This window comes from Ursus americanus, chromosome 23, assembly GCF_024610735.1.
Source record: "Ursus americanus isolate L20-20 chromosome 23, mUrsAme1.1.p, whole genome shotgun sequence".
NCBI lineage: Eukaryota > Metazoa > Chordata > Mammalia > Carnivora > Ursidae > Ursus > Ursus americanus.
In genome coordinates this window covers 13,460,760-13,479,693 of record NC_142149.1, presented here as the reverse complement: position 1 = coordinate 13,479,693, position 18,934 = coordinate 13,460,760, and the positions used below count along the sequence as shown (strand labels likewise).

At 45.4% G+C, this 18,934-nt stretch overlaps 1 protein-coding gene across 1 annotated transcript in view; it reads right to left on the bottom strand.

The window, feature by feature from the left end:
* Positions 1 to 18,934, bottom strand: part of PITPNC1 (phosphatidylinositol transfer protein cytoplasmic 1) — a 252,604-nt gene that overhangs the window by 41,819 nt on the left and 191,851 nt on the right. The window contains exon 8 of the mRNA XM_045813945.2: positions 5,955 to 6,050. Within this exon, the coding sequence (XP_045669901.1) occupies positions 5,955 to 6,050 (96 nt within the window). The remainder of the gene's footprint in view (positions 1 to 5,954; positions 6,051 to 18,934) is intronic.

Genomic DNA, 18,934 nt, shown 5'->3' with positions numbered 1-18,934 from the left:
GCCTGATGTGGGGCTCGATCCCATAATGCCAGGATCACGCCCTGAGCCGAAGGCAGACGCTCAACCGCTGTGCCACCCAGGCGCCCCTATGCTCTATTTCTATTGGGATTATGCTTCCCAATGAGGGAGACTTCTTTTACATCCCCCCCAAAAAAGGGAAAGAGGAATTTCTGTCATCTTAAAAAGAAGACCAAGTACAAAGGATAGTAGAGACGAGACATAATCACGGCCTCTAGAGCCTCGGCGCCTAGCAGCGCCTGGCACACAGTAAGCCCTTAACGAAGGCAAACTCAAGAAATCCACTAAGGAGTCTTGCTACTAATAGGTTTTACTAAATTCCCTTTCCTTGGACTGGTCTACAGCAGGGTTTCTCGACTTAGCCTCTACCAGCATCGTGGGCTAGATAATGTTCTGTTGTGGGGCTATCCCGTTCATTGTAGAATCCTTAGCGGCATCTCTGGCCTCTCCACCCACTAGATGCCAGAAGCGCATCACACCCCCGCCTGTGGTGACAATCAAAAATATCTCCAGACACTGCGAGGTGTACCCTGGCAGGAAAAATTGCCCCCAGATTAGAACCAATGGTCTAGAGACTCCCCTTTACTTTAAATAAATCAATGAAGATTAAAAAACAAAACACGACACAACAGAGCACTCGAAAAGTCCTCTACTTCTAAACCCCCTCCACCGAGTGATTACCTTTCTCCCCCTGAGCCCTGCTTTCTAGCGAAGGCATGTCTGAACATGTAGAAGCACATGACCCCCACACTTGTGTCCCTGAGGGAGAGCTGTGGGGGGCAGCACCTAGGAGGCCAACAGCGCTACCACTGTCTCTGGTCAGTCAAGGAGGCAGGGTGCTGGACTTCACATTCAACCAATACCAACAGCCTCCGACTTAGAACTCTTGATGCATGGCCTTGGAGTTGTCCTGGATAGGCTGGGTGCTAAGATTTAGTTCCTGTGCCCCCAAACTGCCAACTCAGCTTTGCAGGTAGGGGCTCACTGCTTGCACCTTCAGCAGACGCCTTATGAGGTATCGTACGGGGTTTCCTCATTCCTGAGCTGGGATCCTCCCCTTGAAGCCCTGGCAGAGCATGAAAGGTCGGGATGGAACTCCTGGCAGAGGAAAGGAACCACGTATCAACTGGCTCGCAAGTACGGCCTGCTCAGGTCCTGGCTTCACTTCCTCTTTCCTGCTTTGGGGTGGTAATGTCACTGGGTGCAAAGCGCTTTATGACTGATGGGGGCAGGGCCTTGGCGGGGCCGTGTTGAGGTTGAATGAGGTGCTCCCTGTTTCTGAGAAATCACACTGGTTTGTTTTTTTCTTTTCTTTTTTCTTCTACAACAGAGGCGCCGCCCTGCAGAGTCCTGCAATGGTTATGAGAACAGAACCTGAGGCTAAGAGGCTCTTGGGAGTTGGAGCTCAGGCCCTCGCTGTGGATAGGAAACAGCATCCCTGCAAAATGAGAACGAGGAGAGCACTGGGTTGTCACCTGATTCCGAGTCTCCAGAGTGTCCTTCTGAATCTCTGGTTAGGGGTGGCACAAGGTTCTGCCAGGCAGAGGGCACCCAGCGGAAAATTCCCAGCTCCAGTCACCTTAACGAGAAAGGCATTCTTGCCTCCCGTGTGGCTTGGCGGTTTCCAGGGAGAAAGGAAAGGAGAAAAGCAAGCGCTCCAGTCCCCTGCCTCGGCCCGGACAGCGGTGTGTGTGACCAGAGCTCGGAGGAGACGACTGACCCAGATAGCCCTGGTCTGAATGCATAAGCATCAAAAATCTCAGACCAGAGTCAGCCCACCAGCACTTTGGCTTTCTCCGTGGAAAACGTGTTCCTATTTATGATGCTGACATAGTCAACTCACAAAGATGGATTTTGGAAGAAAAAAGCCTGCAAAGCTGTATGCCTCAGATAAAAAAAAAAAGAAAAAGAAAAAAAAAGAATTCTGATTCATAACTGTTAGCTTAATGGTAACAAATTCATTTTCTTTGCTAGCACTTGCTCTGAAATTGTTGCTGCTGGAAGGAAAAAAACAAGGCCCCCGGCTTTCACTTATTCATTCAACAACCGTGTTGTGAGCATCTGCCTTGTGCTGGTGCTGTACTCACTGGGGAGGTAAGGTGATGGAGTAGACAGCTCTTGTTTTCATGGGGCTCATGATAGACCTGTGAGATAGTATGAGTAGCATGCTCTGCTGATGGCGGGCGGGTTAGTGGGAGGCCCAGGAGAGGCCCCGGAGGAGAAGATTCCCAGCTAAATGGCACGGAGGTGGGGAGGACCAGGGAGTGGCGAGGGCAGAGGGCCCTGCTCAGGGACTGGGCTTCCTCCCAGCCAGTGAGGGTAGTTTTAAGCAGAAAATGACCAGGTCAGTCATTGTACAAGAAAACTCTTGCGGTGGGGAGGGGGATGTTAATTATCTACAGTGGGCCGAGTGGAAATTTATTTGGAAATGGTTTGCCTCTGAATTGGCTGTTCCCCTTGTTCTCAGTGCTTGGCTGATGACACACAACCAAAACAGCCTAGGAAACTCTTCTGTCCCTTCTCTCCCTTCAGCTGGGTTCCTATGCAGTCTGGATTCTGGAAGCTGAGTGATATGGGGTTGGGGTTACAAGGGAGTCCACACAGCATACTCCTGATTATGCCATTCCTTTGTGGTCTAACTGCTAGGGCAAGTGAGGAAAAATTCCACCTGCAACATCGGCCAGTGATCCTCTGGGAAGCAGTACTTGATGGAGAGTGTGCAGGGCTGAGACCTCTGGGGCCCCTTTCTTTCACAGCTGCAAAGAAACCCTCATACTCCCGGACAGGCAGGGGAGGCTCTGAGTGAAAGAGCTGAATCCCAAGTTCCATTAATCTCTGGTGACCTTTTCCTCTGGGGCAGGGTTTCCCTAGGGTGTCACTAGCCTCAGCACTAGTGACATCAGGGGGCCGAAAATTCTCTGGTGGGGGAGGGGGCGCTGTCCCGTCCATTATAGTACGTTTAGCAACGTTCCTGGTTGCCGGTAGCATCCCCAAGTTGTGACAACCAAAAATGTCTCCAGACATTGGAAACACCACTGTTCTAGAGGATGGTTATGCATTCTTGTCTTACTGGACCTCACGGCAGTGCTCAGTCCAGTGGATTACTTGCTTCCTCCTGAAACGTGCATTCCCTTGGCGCACTCTCCTTGTCTTTCCTCCAACTCTCTGCCAGGTTCCTGTAGATTCGTGGAGCCTCCCCACCCTCTTCCTGATCTCCAAATGCTGTCATCCCTTCATGCTCGGACCTGAACTCATTTCCTGCTTATACTTTATGCTTTCTCCCTCTCATTCATCTCCAGCATGTTAAGTATCTTCTGTTTTCCAATTACTCCCACATTTGTCACCATTCCAGATCTCTCGTCTATGCTTTAGATTTACACTTCTACTTGCTTTGGATGTCTCGTTGGCATCACAAAATCCATCCATCTTTCTCAAAATCCATTCCTCTTCTCACCCCTGTCTATCTGTTGGCCAAGCCATTAATAAGGTCATCCTGACATCTGCTTTTCTCTTATCTTCATTTCCCGTCCATGACCAATCCCTGTCAATTTTGTCTTCAAAATATACCTCAAAACCATCTGTTCCCAGCCCTCCAGTTCAAGCCACCACATAACGTGAAAAACCAATAATGCAGATAACTCCAAAGACCTCAGTGATTTCCTGACTTCCACTCTGCTTCATTCTAGTCCCTTCTCCATCCAGAGCAATCTTTTACAAGCACAAATCAGATCATATGATGCCCAGCTTTAATTTCTGCAAAGGCATTCCACTGCACTTGAATAAGACTGAAGCATCTCAACACGGCCCCAACCTCCTTTGTGCCATTCATCCTTTTGTTTCTGCTGCTGCTGCCATGTTGGTCTTCTTTCGTTTCCTCATGTGTGTCACACACAGGTGCCACACATTATTGCCTTCACCTGGAGCACTATCCCCCAGTTCTTTTCATCCTGCGGGTCTTGGTATGTCATTATTTCCAGAACTTCTTTCCCGATCCCATCCTCTTAAATTCAGTTTCCCCAGCATGGTCTCTTTCCCCCATCATGTATGCTTCCTTATGGCACTGACTCTTAAGTCCATCGGTACTAATGTGATTCTCTATTGTTGGCTCCCCTGCCAGACTGGAAGGATCCTGAGGGAAGAAGGGACTCTCAGTGGCTCTTCCGCTCATTACTGTGTCGCCATTTAATACTGCATGTGACACTCAGTGAGTACTCAGTAGATATTTATTGGATGAATGACTATTTACCTCTCGCGTCCTTGAAAAGAATACTTTATGACCAAGAGAAATGAATGACTATGAAGAATGAAATAAAAGGTCCTCGCTTGTCTGTGTGAATGAAAAGAAACTTTCCAGGGCTGGTTCTTGGGAGCACAAAGCACAAGGAGATGAATCAGGCACCCGCTGACTAGAAATGAGACTTGTTGATTTTGTCATTAGTATTCCATATTTATCCCAAGACTTTCCACCCAATCAGGAGGGAACTCCCTGAGTCCCAGGCAGGATCACACCAAAGCAATCTAAGACGAAGAGCTGAAATTAATTCAGTTTTCTTCCTGAAAGGCCTGAGATCCCAAAGAGGTCAGGATGCCTGGGGAGAACAGCAGCCCCCACCCAGGCTGAAGGAGCCGAGGAAGTGACCGGAACGGCTTCACCCGATTCACGACGGCTTTGAAGCCCCGTTAAGTATTGGCGGACTCGCTGTGGAACCACAGAAAGATCTCCTCCGTAGAATGAGACAAGGGGAGGCCAAGTTTCTCCTTCTCCTCTGCAGGCTCAGTTATGCAGAAAGCATTTCACTTGGTTTCTCTGAAAATTCATGAGCGTGGCTGGCTGCAGAGCACAGCGTACACGGATGACGTTAAAACGCTCCGCCTTTGAGTCAAACCGAGAGTAATTCTCATCAGCCTCTCCCAGTGTTTTGAAGAGGGGACAGCAGCTGCAGAGCACACGCCTGCAATGAAGCAGCTAGGCATCTGCTAAGAGCAGGTTAGAATCCCAAAATATGGAGGCAAAAATGAAAAAAAAAGAATCTGAACCACATTGGGAGCCCAGCTGGTCAAACAGTGGACTTCATTTCCAAAAGGTTTATGTTTTATGTCTTACATCAGCCTTCCTGAATCTGGGAGAAGAGAGTCAAGGTCCATGTGTTACGGCTCAAGGATGAGTTTGGGGCCCCGAGTCCAAACATATTGTGATTGGCTGCCCTGTTGCTAAACAACCGTCATTGCGGGACAGGGATGTCATTTCCAAGGGGGTCCCCCACGTGCCGCCAGCAGCCGTTAATAAAGTACTACCGGGGTATCAGTGTGACTTGCACCCACAGTAAGCTAACAAGATTGGAGTGAGGCACACCACGGATCCCAGCAGGGGGGAGGGTGTAGAAAAAGACATGCTCTTCAATCCATTCGCAGTCAAGAATGAAAAAAAAGGAGAAACCCTTTCAAAGGCATTTCCTGTTTTGAGAGAAAGGTTCTGCAACAAGAAGAGCTGCTGGAGTTTCAATGTTCACTCAGAGGGCAGGCCGAGCCTTTTCTTGGTGTTACACATAAAGATACCCATAAACCCCAGCCCCGGCCCTCACGGAGCATGCAGATAGCGACGCCGGTCACGCACGTTCTAGCAAAACAGGAAGTCAAAGAAGGCTGCTGACTGCCAGAGGCCGGTATGTTGGCTGGCTCAGCCTGGTGAAGGTTTTGCTGCCCAGAAGGATGGCAGAGCAGGGGAGACAGGAAATCTAAATGGAAATGGAGTGGCAGCCAGGGCCCTGAAGAGCAGGAACTTAATTCTGAGACTCGCATTAAATAATCCAGCGAGATGTGAGACCAAGTTGAATCAACACCGAGATGGATGAAAGTCTCCCAGGTTAGGACTTCACAAATATTTGTGGAATGAATGAGTGAGTCTCTTCCATCTGTCATCCCCATTTATTGCTTACCTCAGATTCTTTGTAGTAACGTTCTGGAATCTCATCGCAGGCGATATCAATAAAGCAAACTTCTCTCTCTAGGTCTTTGGCTTCATTGTCAAAAATCTGAAAGAGCAGAGCAACATATCAAAGGTTAGCGATGCGAGTGTCCTCAAGGTGCCCGTGGTTGGCACAACTGTGCCCGGGGCAGAGTAACACCCCGCAGAGCATCTTCACCTGGCTCAGCGCTCCTGGCGGGTGCTTTCTGCCTGCCTCAGAATGTGCGAGAATCCTGAAAGGCTTTTTTATTCATCGCTTACGTTTTGTCACATCAGAGGCAGCTGTAGCATCAATCACCGCTTGGTGAGGGGTAGAAGGAAAAGTGGTCTGTTTTTAGAAGTCCGAGAGTGAAGAAACAAATCTCTTCCAAAAGTCTCTTCCAAAAATGAGGTCTGCTGATTTTTGGCAGTTAATCTGAACAGGGGGAGTGAAGAGGCTACAAAGGGTCTGGCGTGGAGAGGAGACAACAAGCAGTAATGGAGCCCAAGATTTATGGAAGAGAAATGTGGGGTGGTTTTGCTTTGTTTTTTCATTAAAATTTTTTATATATGTTTAACTTCACAAACAACACATGCTCATTGCAGAACATATCACATAGATAAACAGAAAGAAAGTAAAGATTGTCCCCAATCTCATTACGCAGGAATAAATACATGTATCACTTCTGATCATTTAAGAGCACAATTTACTTGGGACATGCAGGGGTAAGAAGGTAGAGCTTGGGGAGAAACTGAGGTGGCTCCCTGCCACGTCTACACTAGGTTCCACTGGCCCCGGGATGTCCACCACTTGCAAAGAAATATGTAAGGCAGCTACATACACACACGGATATATATAAATTTTGGTGCAAAGATTAAGTGCCTCTAGTTTTTCTCATTGCCATTTTTCTGATCTAAAGGGATGATCTTCCCAATCCTACTGAAGGATGGTAAACAGATTACGTTTTCAAAACCACTTCATCCTTGGAAGACATCTTAGCTGTAACCCGGCCTCACTGTTTGGCTAATTCCTGCAGGGGAATCAACCGCGAACACTGATTACATCTGATTCTTCAGTAGAGAATGAAATATTTTGGAAGAACAAGGTGGTTGATGCCTAAGAACATTGTCTTGACACAAATTCCGTGCCTGTTAATAATGTGATCTCCCACAGGACAGCCGGTGTAGGGCCCTTTACAATGCCACACTCTCCTTAGTTTGATTCTTGTTTTGAAACTACGAGTCCTTTCCAAATACTTTCTGAATAATATTTGTGCTGGTATTCATGCTCCAAGTCTGATGTTTGCTCTGCTGCCTATTTTCTTCTCAAATGGTCAGAGACTGGACTCTTTAGACTCCAAGGAGACTGACAGCCCGGTCTGCCCCGAGGTGGCCACTGTGTTTTCCTTAAAGGGAGAGAAGGCCGGGTTCTCGGATCAGCTGTGGCTCCTTCCACTGCCACTTGAAGTCAAGTGCTTGGGGACACTCCTAGAGTGTTTAGGAAGGACAGGTGGATGGCTTTGAAATGAAACAGAGAGACTGTAGGGAGACGAGTTCAAGCTTGAGTGCAGAAAAAAATTGTCAAATGAAATACTGGGTCTCAGGTTATTTGCGTGAGTCTCTCTCTCCCACTCTGTCCCCTCCCCTCTTCCCCTTTCTCTCTGCCCCTCCCCCAGCCCACCCTCTACTCGTGTGTGCCTAGAGAAGAAAGACATGTACCTCATTAACAACACAAAACAAAATGGAACATCTCAGAGGGAAATGAGCTTCGAGAGAGTAAATTACAAAAGAAGTTAGAGGGATTTGACATTTATTGGTGGTAAAATTTATGGGACTAAAAGACGAGGAAATAAACAGGGGTTAACGGAGTTACTGACAGATTGTGTGGCTTTTCCTAATTTAATTCAAACATTTTTGATCACCTATTATACCGGTTATCATATTATTGCCTCTCAGCTGCAAAGTCACCCGTTAGTCTCTGCTTGGAGCTAATGGACTGGGTCCCTGGAAGCTCTTCTTTACAGCAAGTAGGACATGACGCCATTTGCTGGACGGACCCTGCAGGAAGAAAGGGGTTTCTCTTCCTGAGTTTGGACCTGCTCCTGCTGCAGAGTCTGTCCGTGGGGACACTGCGTGGTGCTCTGTCTCAGCTGCATGGCCCAGAGCACATGGCTGACTGGTGACCTTGCAGCTCAGGCCTTCATCGCGGCCTTGCACATGTACCACCATGGGCTCGAGAGTTCACAGCAGCCATGACACTTTGACTCTACACACCTGCCTACCAGTCTCATCTCACCAGTGCTCAGACGGCTGTTTGCCACTGCCTAGCAACTGTGGACCAGCTCTGGTCCAGGAAACCCAGCCAACTTCTCCACCAACCAGTGGGCTACGAACACAACCTTTCTCCCGTGAAGTCTCAGCCCCCACAGACAGGGGCCCCTTCCAAGTTTGTTCTTCCTTGTGTCTTTTCCCTCAGTCTTAGGTACCCTTTGGAGTTCTCTTTACATCTATACGTTACTCCTATCACTGTTGAGTAATTCCTTATATTACACTCCCCCTATTCAAATTATTGTGTGCTTTATGCCTCCCGCGTGGGCCCTGAAGCGGAATGAAGTATTTGCTACAAAGAAAGAATAGACAATAGAAGCCAGGGAGAGGAGCCATTTCTGCTGAGCCAACAAGTACATCACCGTCAGGACACTGAAAGAAAACCAAGCTGAGGAAATTCTCATTTTTCAGATGAGAAAACCAAGGCTCAAAGATGGAAAGAGCTTTGCCTGGGGTCACATGAGAGTCAGTAGAGAAGTTTAGATTCAGGGCGAGTCTCCAGCCTTCACAACCAGGCTCCTCCTGTGACAAAAAGCTGCCTCTTGGCACCCAACTGGGAAGATAAATATCAGTCAGAAGTGCTTCCTGCTTCTTTCCAGAAAGATGAAACTGGAATCCAGTTCTCTTCCTGCTACTAATAAAATGTATGATCTGAGTCGCTGAGTTGGGGAACTCCTCCCAAACTGGGAACTTTTCTGCTGTGTTGAACAGCAGAAATAGTAGTAAAATAGGAGTAGAATCTACTTAGGTCCCCTTCAGTGCGGATTCTGGTCTCCCTCCTTAACATGACACTTCATCTGCACTGAAGATGATGGCCAAGCACCTCTGTCCCCGACGTTTCAGAGCGGGGCTCCCAGCACTTGAACGAAGCCACACACACACAAAATCACTTTGAGGCTGGAGACTGAAAAATCTCTTCAGGCTTGAGATTATAAAGAGTTCTAATTTTCAATAAATAATTAATCTCCCAGCAGTTAGAGATTTTGGGAGATGCTCTTAGGTGCTCCATAAGTGCTTACTGAATTAATGGAGGGCATTAGCTTTTACTTTCCAAGAGGAATCTATGGCAGGAATATGGCTTACTAATTGATCTCCGTTTCCTTTTATGAGCGGGGCTTCGATTTCCTTGGTTGCGAGCACCCTAACTTTCCGTCATTCTCAAAAGAGGGCTCAACAGAGAGTGGAAACTTCACGGTATTGGCTGACAGGGCCTGACTGGGAATCAGGTGAGCTGAGTTTGAACTGGATTATCTCCTCTGTGTAACCTTGGGTAAGAACGCTGCACCTCTGTGGGGTCTCCATATTCCCACCTGAAAATAAAAGGCTTTATCTAGATGGATGGGTACCAGGAAGTTGTGAAACATCCTAGAATTGTACCCAAAATTTGGGGAGGTGTATTTTTCTGGAGCAAGGGTTCAAGCCCTTTCATTTGATTATCCAAGAGATCCATGGTCCCAATGAGGTTGCGATCGAGAGACCCAGAGGACCACTATAATTCTTTCCTGTTAAAATGCCTGTGATGTTGAGTGACCTCTGGGTCATGTTAGTCACCTGCATCGTGCTCTTTGGCTCATCCCTTCTCTGCCCCTTCCCTCCACAGCCAGCTGCCTTGGGTGGTACACAGTGGGGCTGCAGCAGAGAAACGGAACAGGGGCGGTGGTCATGATGTAGCATAATCAGAGGCCATACCCGGGGGGAAACAGTCTAATTCTCATGCTCAGTGTAAGGGCACGATCCAGATTAAGCCAACACCGTTGCTGACAGAGGCTTAGTCAGGCCCCAGAAGAAAACAGGAAGAGTAGCTATTCATTTGGGCTTCCCCGGCAGCAATGGCAGTAACTGCCAGAATTCTGGTCAAACCACTGGCTCTTTGAGGTGGAATAAGAGTTCTGCTGAGACAGCTTTTTGATGAGGTGCATCTTGTTGATACTTCAAGCCAAAGCTTCACCAGGACTGCATCTGACACAGGTGCTGTGCACCTTGATGGTCTTGGGAACTTCTTGGGCAGAAGCTGTTCCCTTCTGAGATGGGAGCTGGGTTTGGGAGTTAATTGCGGTACCTTCCCTATATCCCCTATAATAATGTTCCCATCTTTGGGACATACCCACTCACAGGTCATCTGCAGTGGATGTCAGTGCCAATCCGGTTGACTCTCCTGACCTCCCCCCACACCCCACTAGGCAATGAGCACTCAATGAACAAACTCCTTTTGAGCCCTGAGCTCCTTTTGAAACAGGGAATACTACAATGAGAAGGCGATCTCCTGAGTAAATATTATCTTATAGATTCCAAATAAAAAGAGAGTAATCTTCCCTTTTTTGTAATGCATTATGAACATTAAGTATGAAGCACCTTTAAAATCTTAATATACCTTGACCTAGTAAGCTTAAGCTTTGAGAATTTATCTTAAGAATCTTAAAGGAAAAGCTTTATGCACAAAGATTTTCATCCTGACATTACTATAATGGCAAGAAAAAAACAGAGAGAGAAAGGAAGCAAACAGTTTAAATATCCCAGTATGGGAGAATAGCCATGTAATGTACGATAAATCCATCTGATGAACTATTATGTAGTAGCCATTAACAACTCCATTCTTAAAAATGATTCTCCCAGGAGAATATACATGGAGGTGGGTGGGATGGAAAAAGGGAGATACCCCATATATTTTTTAAGATTTTATTTTTAACTAATCTCTACACCCAACATGGGGCTCAAACTTACAACCCTAAGATCAAGAGTCACATGCTCCACTGGCTGAGCCAGGCAGGTACCCTAAGATACCCCATATTTAACATGAGTCATGTGGTCATAACTCAGAAGGGAAAGGCACATTGATAAATATGAAATGTGTTTTTAACAATGCACTAGATTTCTTCCTTTCTAGATTATGAATCTCTCTTGTTACAGTCTAGCAAGGGACAGCACTGGGTACAGTGGCTTTTCAGAAATCCACAATTCTGGGAATCATGGATTCTGCATCCGTTTTCTATCATGGTTACTCTGGTGGTTTAAGATCCAAGTTTGTTTGTTTGTTTGCTTTTAAAGTAGGCTCCATGCCCAACGTGGGGCTTGAACTCATGACCCTGAGATCAAGAGCTGCATGCTCTACTGACTGAGCCAGACACATACCCCTAAGATTCAAGTTTAGATTAGAACTATCTGTACTTTCAGGACAATTTTTCTGTAAATCTAAAACTCTCTAAAAAATAAAGTCTATTTTTTTTTTAAATTGAAGAGTTAAAAAAGATCTAAGCTTAGTGGCTGTGTTTATTCACCTTCCCGCCATCTGCCCACGGTATCAAGGATACAAGGTAGGGGTGGGTGATTAGTAGGGATTGAGAAAAATCTACCAATCATCTTGCTTTATGCTTCAGATAGAATTTAAGCGGAAAGAATCCCAGCTAAGCCACTGTTCTCTAACTTCATTTTGCAGCGCTTGGGAGATCTCAGGTAAAGCACCTGACCAAGGCATACCAACAAAGAACAGTTTCAACAAGAAGGAACCTTGAAAGCACAACGACTGTTTTAACAATGTTTTAACTTTACTGCTCTATATTTGCAACGCGGCCAATGGTTTGGTGGAGGGCAGGTGATGATGGTCACTGGGTTAACACATTAGGCATATGGGGCTAGAGTTTGATTCATGGTTGATTGACTATTATCTATCAGCAGCATACCTGGTGGGCAGAGACTGAAATGCACGAATGGCTGGGATGAAAATTAGTCCAAGTTATCGACAAGGCAAACCATCATTTTGTTACCCCGTTTTTACTGGTATTCTCACCAAGAACATTTTCACACCTACACGGTTCAATGGTGACTATTTCATAAATATGTACGCTCTATGATCCAATCCAAGAGCATGCAACTTGTCTTCCAATTGCCACTAAGACAGAGATTTTTAGAAAAAGAAAAAAAAAAGGATGGTCTTCTTTGGTCTTTTAATAAACATTTCTCCTCTCCCACTCTGCCACCTAGAATACAGAGTTGGGTAACTTATTTGTTCTGTAAGTGCAGTTACTTAAAGACAGTGGTCCGAAAAGAAGAAACTAGATGCACAGAAAAAAAAACCCAGCAAACATTTATGAACCGCCTACTATGTGTTCAACACTGTGACTTCAAACTTCATCCCCAGTTTGAGCACACGGGGGCTTACAATTACGGACAGAACACTAGATTGAATGCAGGACTGAATCAACACCACCATACAAAATATAATCTACATATTACTAAAGTACTGAGTACGAAAAGGTACGCTTCAGACAAAGAGTATTCCAGTCCAATTCAGCAAGGAGGAAACTCAGCAATGGCCCATAGTACTCAGGGCCCAGGATCGTTATTTAACTAGCATGGGTGATTTAAAAAATCGGCCAGTTGGTGCTGTGTACAAAGGGGCCCCACCATGTGCATGCATGGTGTGGTTCTGAGACACCAGAGCCTCGGGTATAACTTATGGCTGCTAGGGTTTCTGTGTGGGGGGCCCCAGAGAACTGTCTGACTGTGCTGGAGGTGCAGGGGTAAAGGATGGCCCCAGATCTGCTCCTAAATGGACCTTGGTTTTAGAGCCGAATTAGAGCCCCATCTGGTAATATGATGGGAGGTGAACTGCTTTGACTTAATCCTCATTAAATGCTCCACTGACCATTGGATTTAGGGGTTATTAAGGCTGAGTAAAGGAAACTCATCTGTCAGGGTTAGGCCAGTTTGTCTTAGCTGCTGGGTAAACTTCAGTGCTTCCCCAGAGAATGCTCCCTTGTGGACAGTATCATTAGGCTTTCAGTGTAGAAGGGAAAACTATTTTCCCAAAGCCAGTGGGAGTAGCAAAGCAAGCTGAAGGCAAAGGTTTCCACCCACAAGTGTCTGAGAAAATTCTGTCTTCAATGAGGGGGAAATGACACCTGCACAGAGCTGAAGGGGTGGAAAGGGTGAGGGATTGGGCAGGGGCACTCCAAAGAACACCTCTGTGTATCTAGATGGAACGTTCTGGATGCACTGTTCTGATTTCCTGATACAGCCCCCTCTCCTTTGACTGTCAACTCACCTTCCAGTGTACTGGGTTTGAGTTTTGAGGGGCTCTAGAGAGACAATGGGAGGAAGGGACTCCGAGGGAATCCTCTCCTTAGAAAGCTGCTTTGGATCTATGTTAAATTTCCAGGTGTTCTAGTTACCCATCCTTATAGAGTGTTTGAGGGTGGGGCAGAGCTCTCATGGATGTGAGTTGACACCACGAGGACCTCCGTGAAGAGAAAGGGTTCAGGGAGCAAGGGCTGAGAAAGTAAACTGGGGAGAATATCGTCATGACCCAGTAAGCCTATAGTGTCTTAGGGGAGGATGGGGACACGTACAGCTCTGGGTGGTGGGAGACAGCCTAGATCAGAGAGGGAGATGGGTGCTAGAGTAAGTTGGCTTCCCTTGGCACCACCCGTGGGTTTCTGCACATTATCAACAGGTCTCTGGACAGTAACCAAGGGAAGCTGGCACGTGCTGGGGGAAGGCCAGGGCTCCCAAATGGAGGTAGAGCTTCTAACACTGTGAAGACCACTCCCACCTTGGCAGAGGGATAAGCATACCCGTGGGGGTCCTTGGGAGGCCAGGAAGCATGAGTATAAAAGAACGCCCCATGGTGAGCCATCTTGAGGGAGCGGATTCCAAAAAAGTGGGGCATTCATGGTGTCAGCAACAAAAGCTTGCCTGTTTCTTACACAAGTCACTGAATAATGTTTCTCCAGATTAGTTCAAATTAATTAAACTCCTAAACAGAGCTCTCTGCCAAAAAGGCTTCCAAGATAGGTGCTTTGGGAAAGTTCAGTGTAATGGTCATCCCCAGTGCAAGCGCATGGGAACAACTGGTAGGACTCCCAAATCGCTCAGTCTGGCCCCTTCATGGTTGAGCTAGCACACAAGGCACCCACACCCTCCAGGGTTTTTCTTTTCTTTTCTTAAAAAAAAGTTTCTCAGGAAGTAGATGTTTTTCATTAGAAGAATCAAGTACAAAAAAGAAATTAGCAACCACCCATAAAGGTTATACATATCTTAATCCTCTCATCCTTCTAGTATGGGACAAACAAAATTTTTAAAAACTACCTTTAGACAACATCTAGTGCCATTTCGTCATTCACAAAAAATAAAGGACAAGTCAATACCTTAGTAAGATATGTTGATCCTTGTTTTTTATTTTAGACTCCCTGCCCCTGAAACAACCTTTTTAAAAATGATTTTTTGGTGGGTGTACAGGTCTATAAATGTTAACACAGGGATGTATTCCTGGAACCACCACTACAATTAAGGTACAGAACCCTTTCATCAGGGGCATCTGGGTGGTGCAGCGGTTAAGTGTCTGCCTTCGGCTCAGGGCGTGGTCCCGGCGTTATGGGATCGAGCCCCACATCAGGCTCCTCAGCTATGAGCCTGCTTCTTCCTCTCCCACTCCCCCTGCTTGTGTTCCCTCTCTCGCTGGCTGTCTCTATCTCTGTCAAATAAATAAATAAAATCTTAAAAAAAAAAAAAAAAAAAAGAACCCTTTCATCAGCCCAAAAAACTAATTTATAGTCACACCCTCTGCATGCCGAACCCCTGGCAACCACTGATTTGTTCTCCATCCCTATAGTTCTTTTCTTTTTTTAAAAAAGATTTTATTTGTTTATTTGCAAGAGAGAGAAAAAGAGGTGAGCAGGAGAGTGGAAGAGGGAGAGGGACAAGCAAGCAAACTCCTTGCTCAGCATGGATTCCCGATATGGGGCTTGATCTCAGGACCCTGAGATCAAGACCTGAGCTGAAATCAAGAGTCGGACGCTTAACCGACTGAGCCACCCAGGCGCCCCTAAGTTTTCTTCTTGTTAAGAATGTCATACAGAGGGGGCACTCCAGTGGCTCAGTTGGTTAAATGTCTGCCTTCGGCTCAGGTCAGGATCCCAGGGTCCTGGGATCGAACCCTGAGTTGGGTTCCCTGTTCAGCAGGGAGCCTGCTTCTCCGTCTTCTGCTGCCCCTCCTACCTGCTCATGCTCTCTCTCTCTCTCTCAAATAAATAAAATCTTTAAAATGAGAATTTCATACAAGGATGCCTGGGTGGCTCAGTCGGTTAAGCGCCCGACTCTTGATTTCAGCTCTGGTCATGAGCTCAGGGTCATGAGTTCAAGTCCCACAATGGGCTCCACGCTGGGGATGGAGCCTACTTAAAAAAAAAAAGTCATACAAATGGAATCATACAGATTTTGTCCCATTGAGACTGGCTCCTGTCATGCATATAATGCTTTTGAGATTCATCCTGTTGCGTAAATCAAAGTTCACTCCTTTTTATTGCTAAGTACTATTCCATTCTGTGGATGCCCCACAATCTGTTCATTACCCCATTTCTAGCCTGGGGCAATGACGAACAGGCTTTTGTGTGAAGACAAGTTTTCATTGCCCTAGGGTACATGTCCAGAAGTGGGACTGCAGGGTGGGAGGGTGTCTATTGATTTTTCTTTATAAGCAGATGTATCCATACTCCTGTAGTGGAATGAATAAAGTCTCCCCCAAATTCACATCTACCAGGAACCTCAGGATGTGACCTTATATGGAAACAGGATCTGTGCAAATCTAATTAGTTAAGGATTGCTATGAATCTGGAAGAGATGGAATCCTTCCTGGAAACCTATAAACTACCAAGATTGAAAAAGGAAGAAATTGATTTCTTAAACAGGCCAATTAATTATGAAGAAATTGAGTCAGTGATAAACAACCTTCCAAATAACAAAACTCCAGGCCCGGACGGTTTTCCTGGGGAATTCTACCAAACATTCAAAGAAGAAATAATACCTATTCTCCTAAATCTATTTCAAAAAATAGAAACAGAAGGAAAGCTACCAAACTCATTCTATGAGGCCAATATTACCTTGATCCCCAAACCAGGCAAAGACCCCCTCAAAAAGGAGAATTACAGACCGATTTCCCTAATGAATATGGACGCCAAAATCCTCAACAAGATACTTGCTAATAGAATCCAACAGTTCATTAAAAGGATTATCCACCACGATCAAGTGGGATTCATACCTGGGATGCAAGCGTGGTTCAATATTCGCAAATCAATCAGCGTGATACATCATATCAACAAGAAAAGACTCAAGAACCATACGATCCTCTCAATCGATGCCGAAAAAGCATTTGACAAAATACAGCATCTCTTCCTGATTAAAACCCTTCAGAGTGTAGGAATAAAAGGTACATTTCTCAATCTCATAAAAGCCATCTATGAAAAGCCTACTGCAAATATTATTCTCAATGGGGAAAAGCTGGAAGCCTTTCCCTTAAGATCAGGAACACGACAAGGATGCCCACTCTCGCCACTATTATTCAACATAGTACTAGAAGTCCTTGCAACAGCAATCAGACAACAAAAAGGGATCAAAGGTATTCAAATCGGCAAAGAAGAAGTCAAAATGTCTCTCTTCGCAGACGACATGATACTCTATATGGAAAACCCAAAAGAAGCCACTCCCAAACTATTAGAAGTTATAGAGCAATTCAGTAACGTGGCAGGATACAAAATCAATGCTCAGAAATCAGTTGCATTTCTGTACACGAATAACGAGAACGAAGAAAGAGAAATCAGGGAATCCATCCCATTTACAATAGCACCAAAAACCATACGTTACCTTGGAATTAACTTAACCAGAGACGTAAAGGACCTTTATTCTAGAAACTATAAATCACTCTTAAAAGACATTGAGGAAGACATAAAAAGATGGAAAGATATTCCATGCTCATGGATCGGAAGAATTAACATAGTTAAAATGTCCATGCTACCCAGAGCAATCTACACTTTCAATGCTATCCCGATCAAAATACCGAGAACGTTTTTCAAAGAACTGGAACAAATAGTCCTTAAATTTGTATGGAACCAGAAAAGACCCCGAATCTCCAAGGAACTGTTGAAAAGGAAAAACAAAGCTGGGGGCATCACAATTGCGGATTTCGAGCTGTACTACAAAGCTGTGATCACAAAGACAGCATGGTACTGGCACAAAAACAGACACATAGACCAATGGAACAGAATAGAGAGCCCAGAAATGGACCCTCAGCTCTTTGGGCAACTAATATTTGATAAAGCAGGAAAAAACATCCGGTGGGAAAAAGACAGTCTCTTCAATAAATGGTGCTGGGAAAATTGGACAGCTACATGCAAAAGAATGAAACTTGACCACTATCTCACACCATATACAAAAATAAACTCCAAATGGATGAAAGACCTCGATGTGAGACAGGAATCCATCAAAATTCTAGAGGAGAACATAGGCAGCAACCTCTACGACATCAGCCAAAGCAACCTTTTTCATGACACATCCCCAAAGGCAAGAGAAACAAAAGATAAAATGAATTTATGGGACTTCATCAAGATTAAAAGTTTCTGCACATCCAAGGAAACAGTCAGAAAAACTAAGAGGCAGCCCACGGAATGGGAGAATATATTTGCAAATGACACTACAGATAAAGGACTGGTATCCAAGATCTACAAAGAACTTCTCAAACTCAATACACGAGAAACAAATAAACAAATCAAAAAATGGGCAGAAGATATGAACAGACACTTTTCCAATGAAGACATACAAATGGCTAACAGACACATGAAAAAATGTTCAAAATCATTAGCCATCAAGGAAATTCAAATCAAAACCACACTGAGATACCACCTTACGCCAGTTAGAATGGCAAAAATAGACAAGGCAAGAAACAACAATTGTTGGAGAGGATGTGGAGAAAGGGGATCCCTCCTACATTGTTGGTGGGAATGCAAGTTGGTACAGCCACTCTGGAAAACCGTGTGGAGGTCCCTTAAAAAGTTAAAAATTGAGCTACCCTATGATCCAGCCATTGCACTACTGGGTGTTTACCCCAAAGATACAGACGTAGTGAAGAGAAGGGCCATATGCACCCCAATGTTCATAGCAGCAATGTCCACAATAGCTAAATCGTGGAAGGAGCCGAGATGCCCTGCAACAGATGACTGGATTAAGAAGTTGTGGTCCATATATACAATGGAATATTACTCAGCAATCAGAAAGAATGAGTTCTCAACATTTGCTACAACATGGACAGCACTGGAGGAGATAATGCTTAGTGAAATAAGTCAAGCAGAGAAAGACAACTATCATATGATTTCTCTCATCTATGGAACATAAGAACTAGAATGATCAGTAGGGGAAGAAAGGGATAAAGAAAGGGGGGGTAATCAGAAGGGGGAATGAAACATGAGAGACTATGGACTATGAGAAACAAACTGAGGGCTACAGAGGGGAGGGGGGTGGGGGAATGGGATAGACCGGTGATGGGTAGTAAGGAGGGCACATATTGCATGGTGCACTGGGTGTTATACACAACTAATGAATCATCGAGCCTTACATCGAAAACCGGGGATGTACTGTATGGTGACTAACATAATATAATAAAAAATCATTATTAAAAAAAAATAATTAGTTAAGGATTGCTATGGACAAATATTTGTGATGCCCCAAAATTCCTATGTTGAAAACCAAGGCCCAATGGGATGGTGTTAGGAGGTGGTGGGCTGTGGCGAGATGAGGTCATGAGGGTAGAGCACTCATGAATGGGATTAGTGCTCTGCAGAAAAGACCCCACAGAGTTCCCTAGACTCTCTTACCACGTGA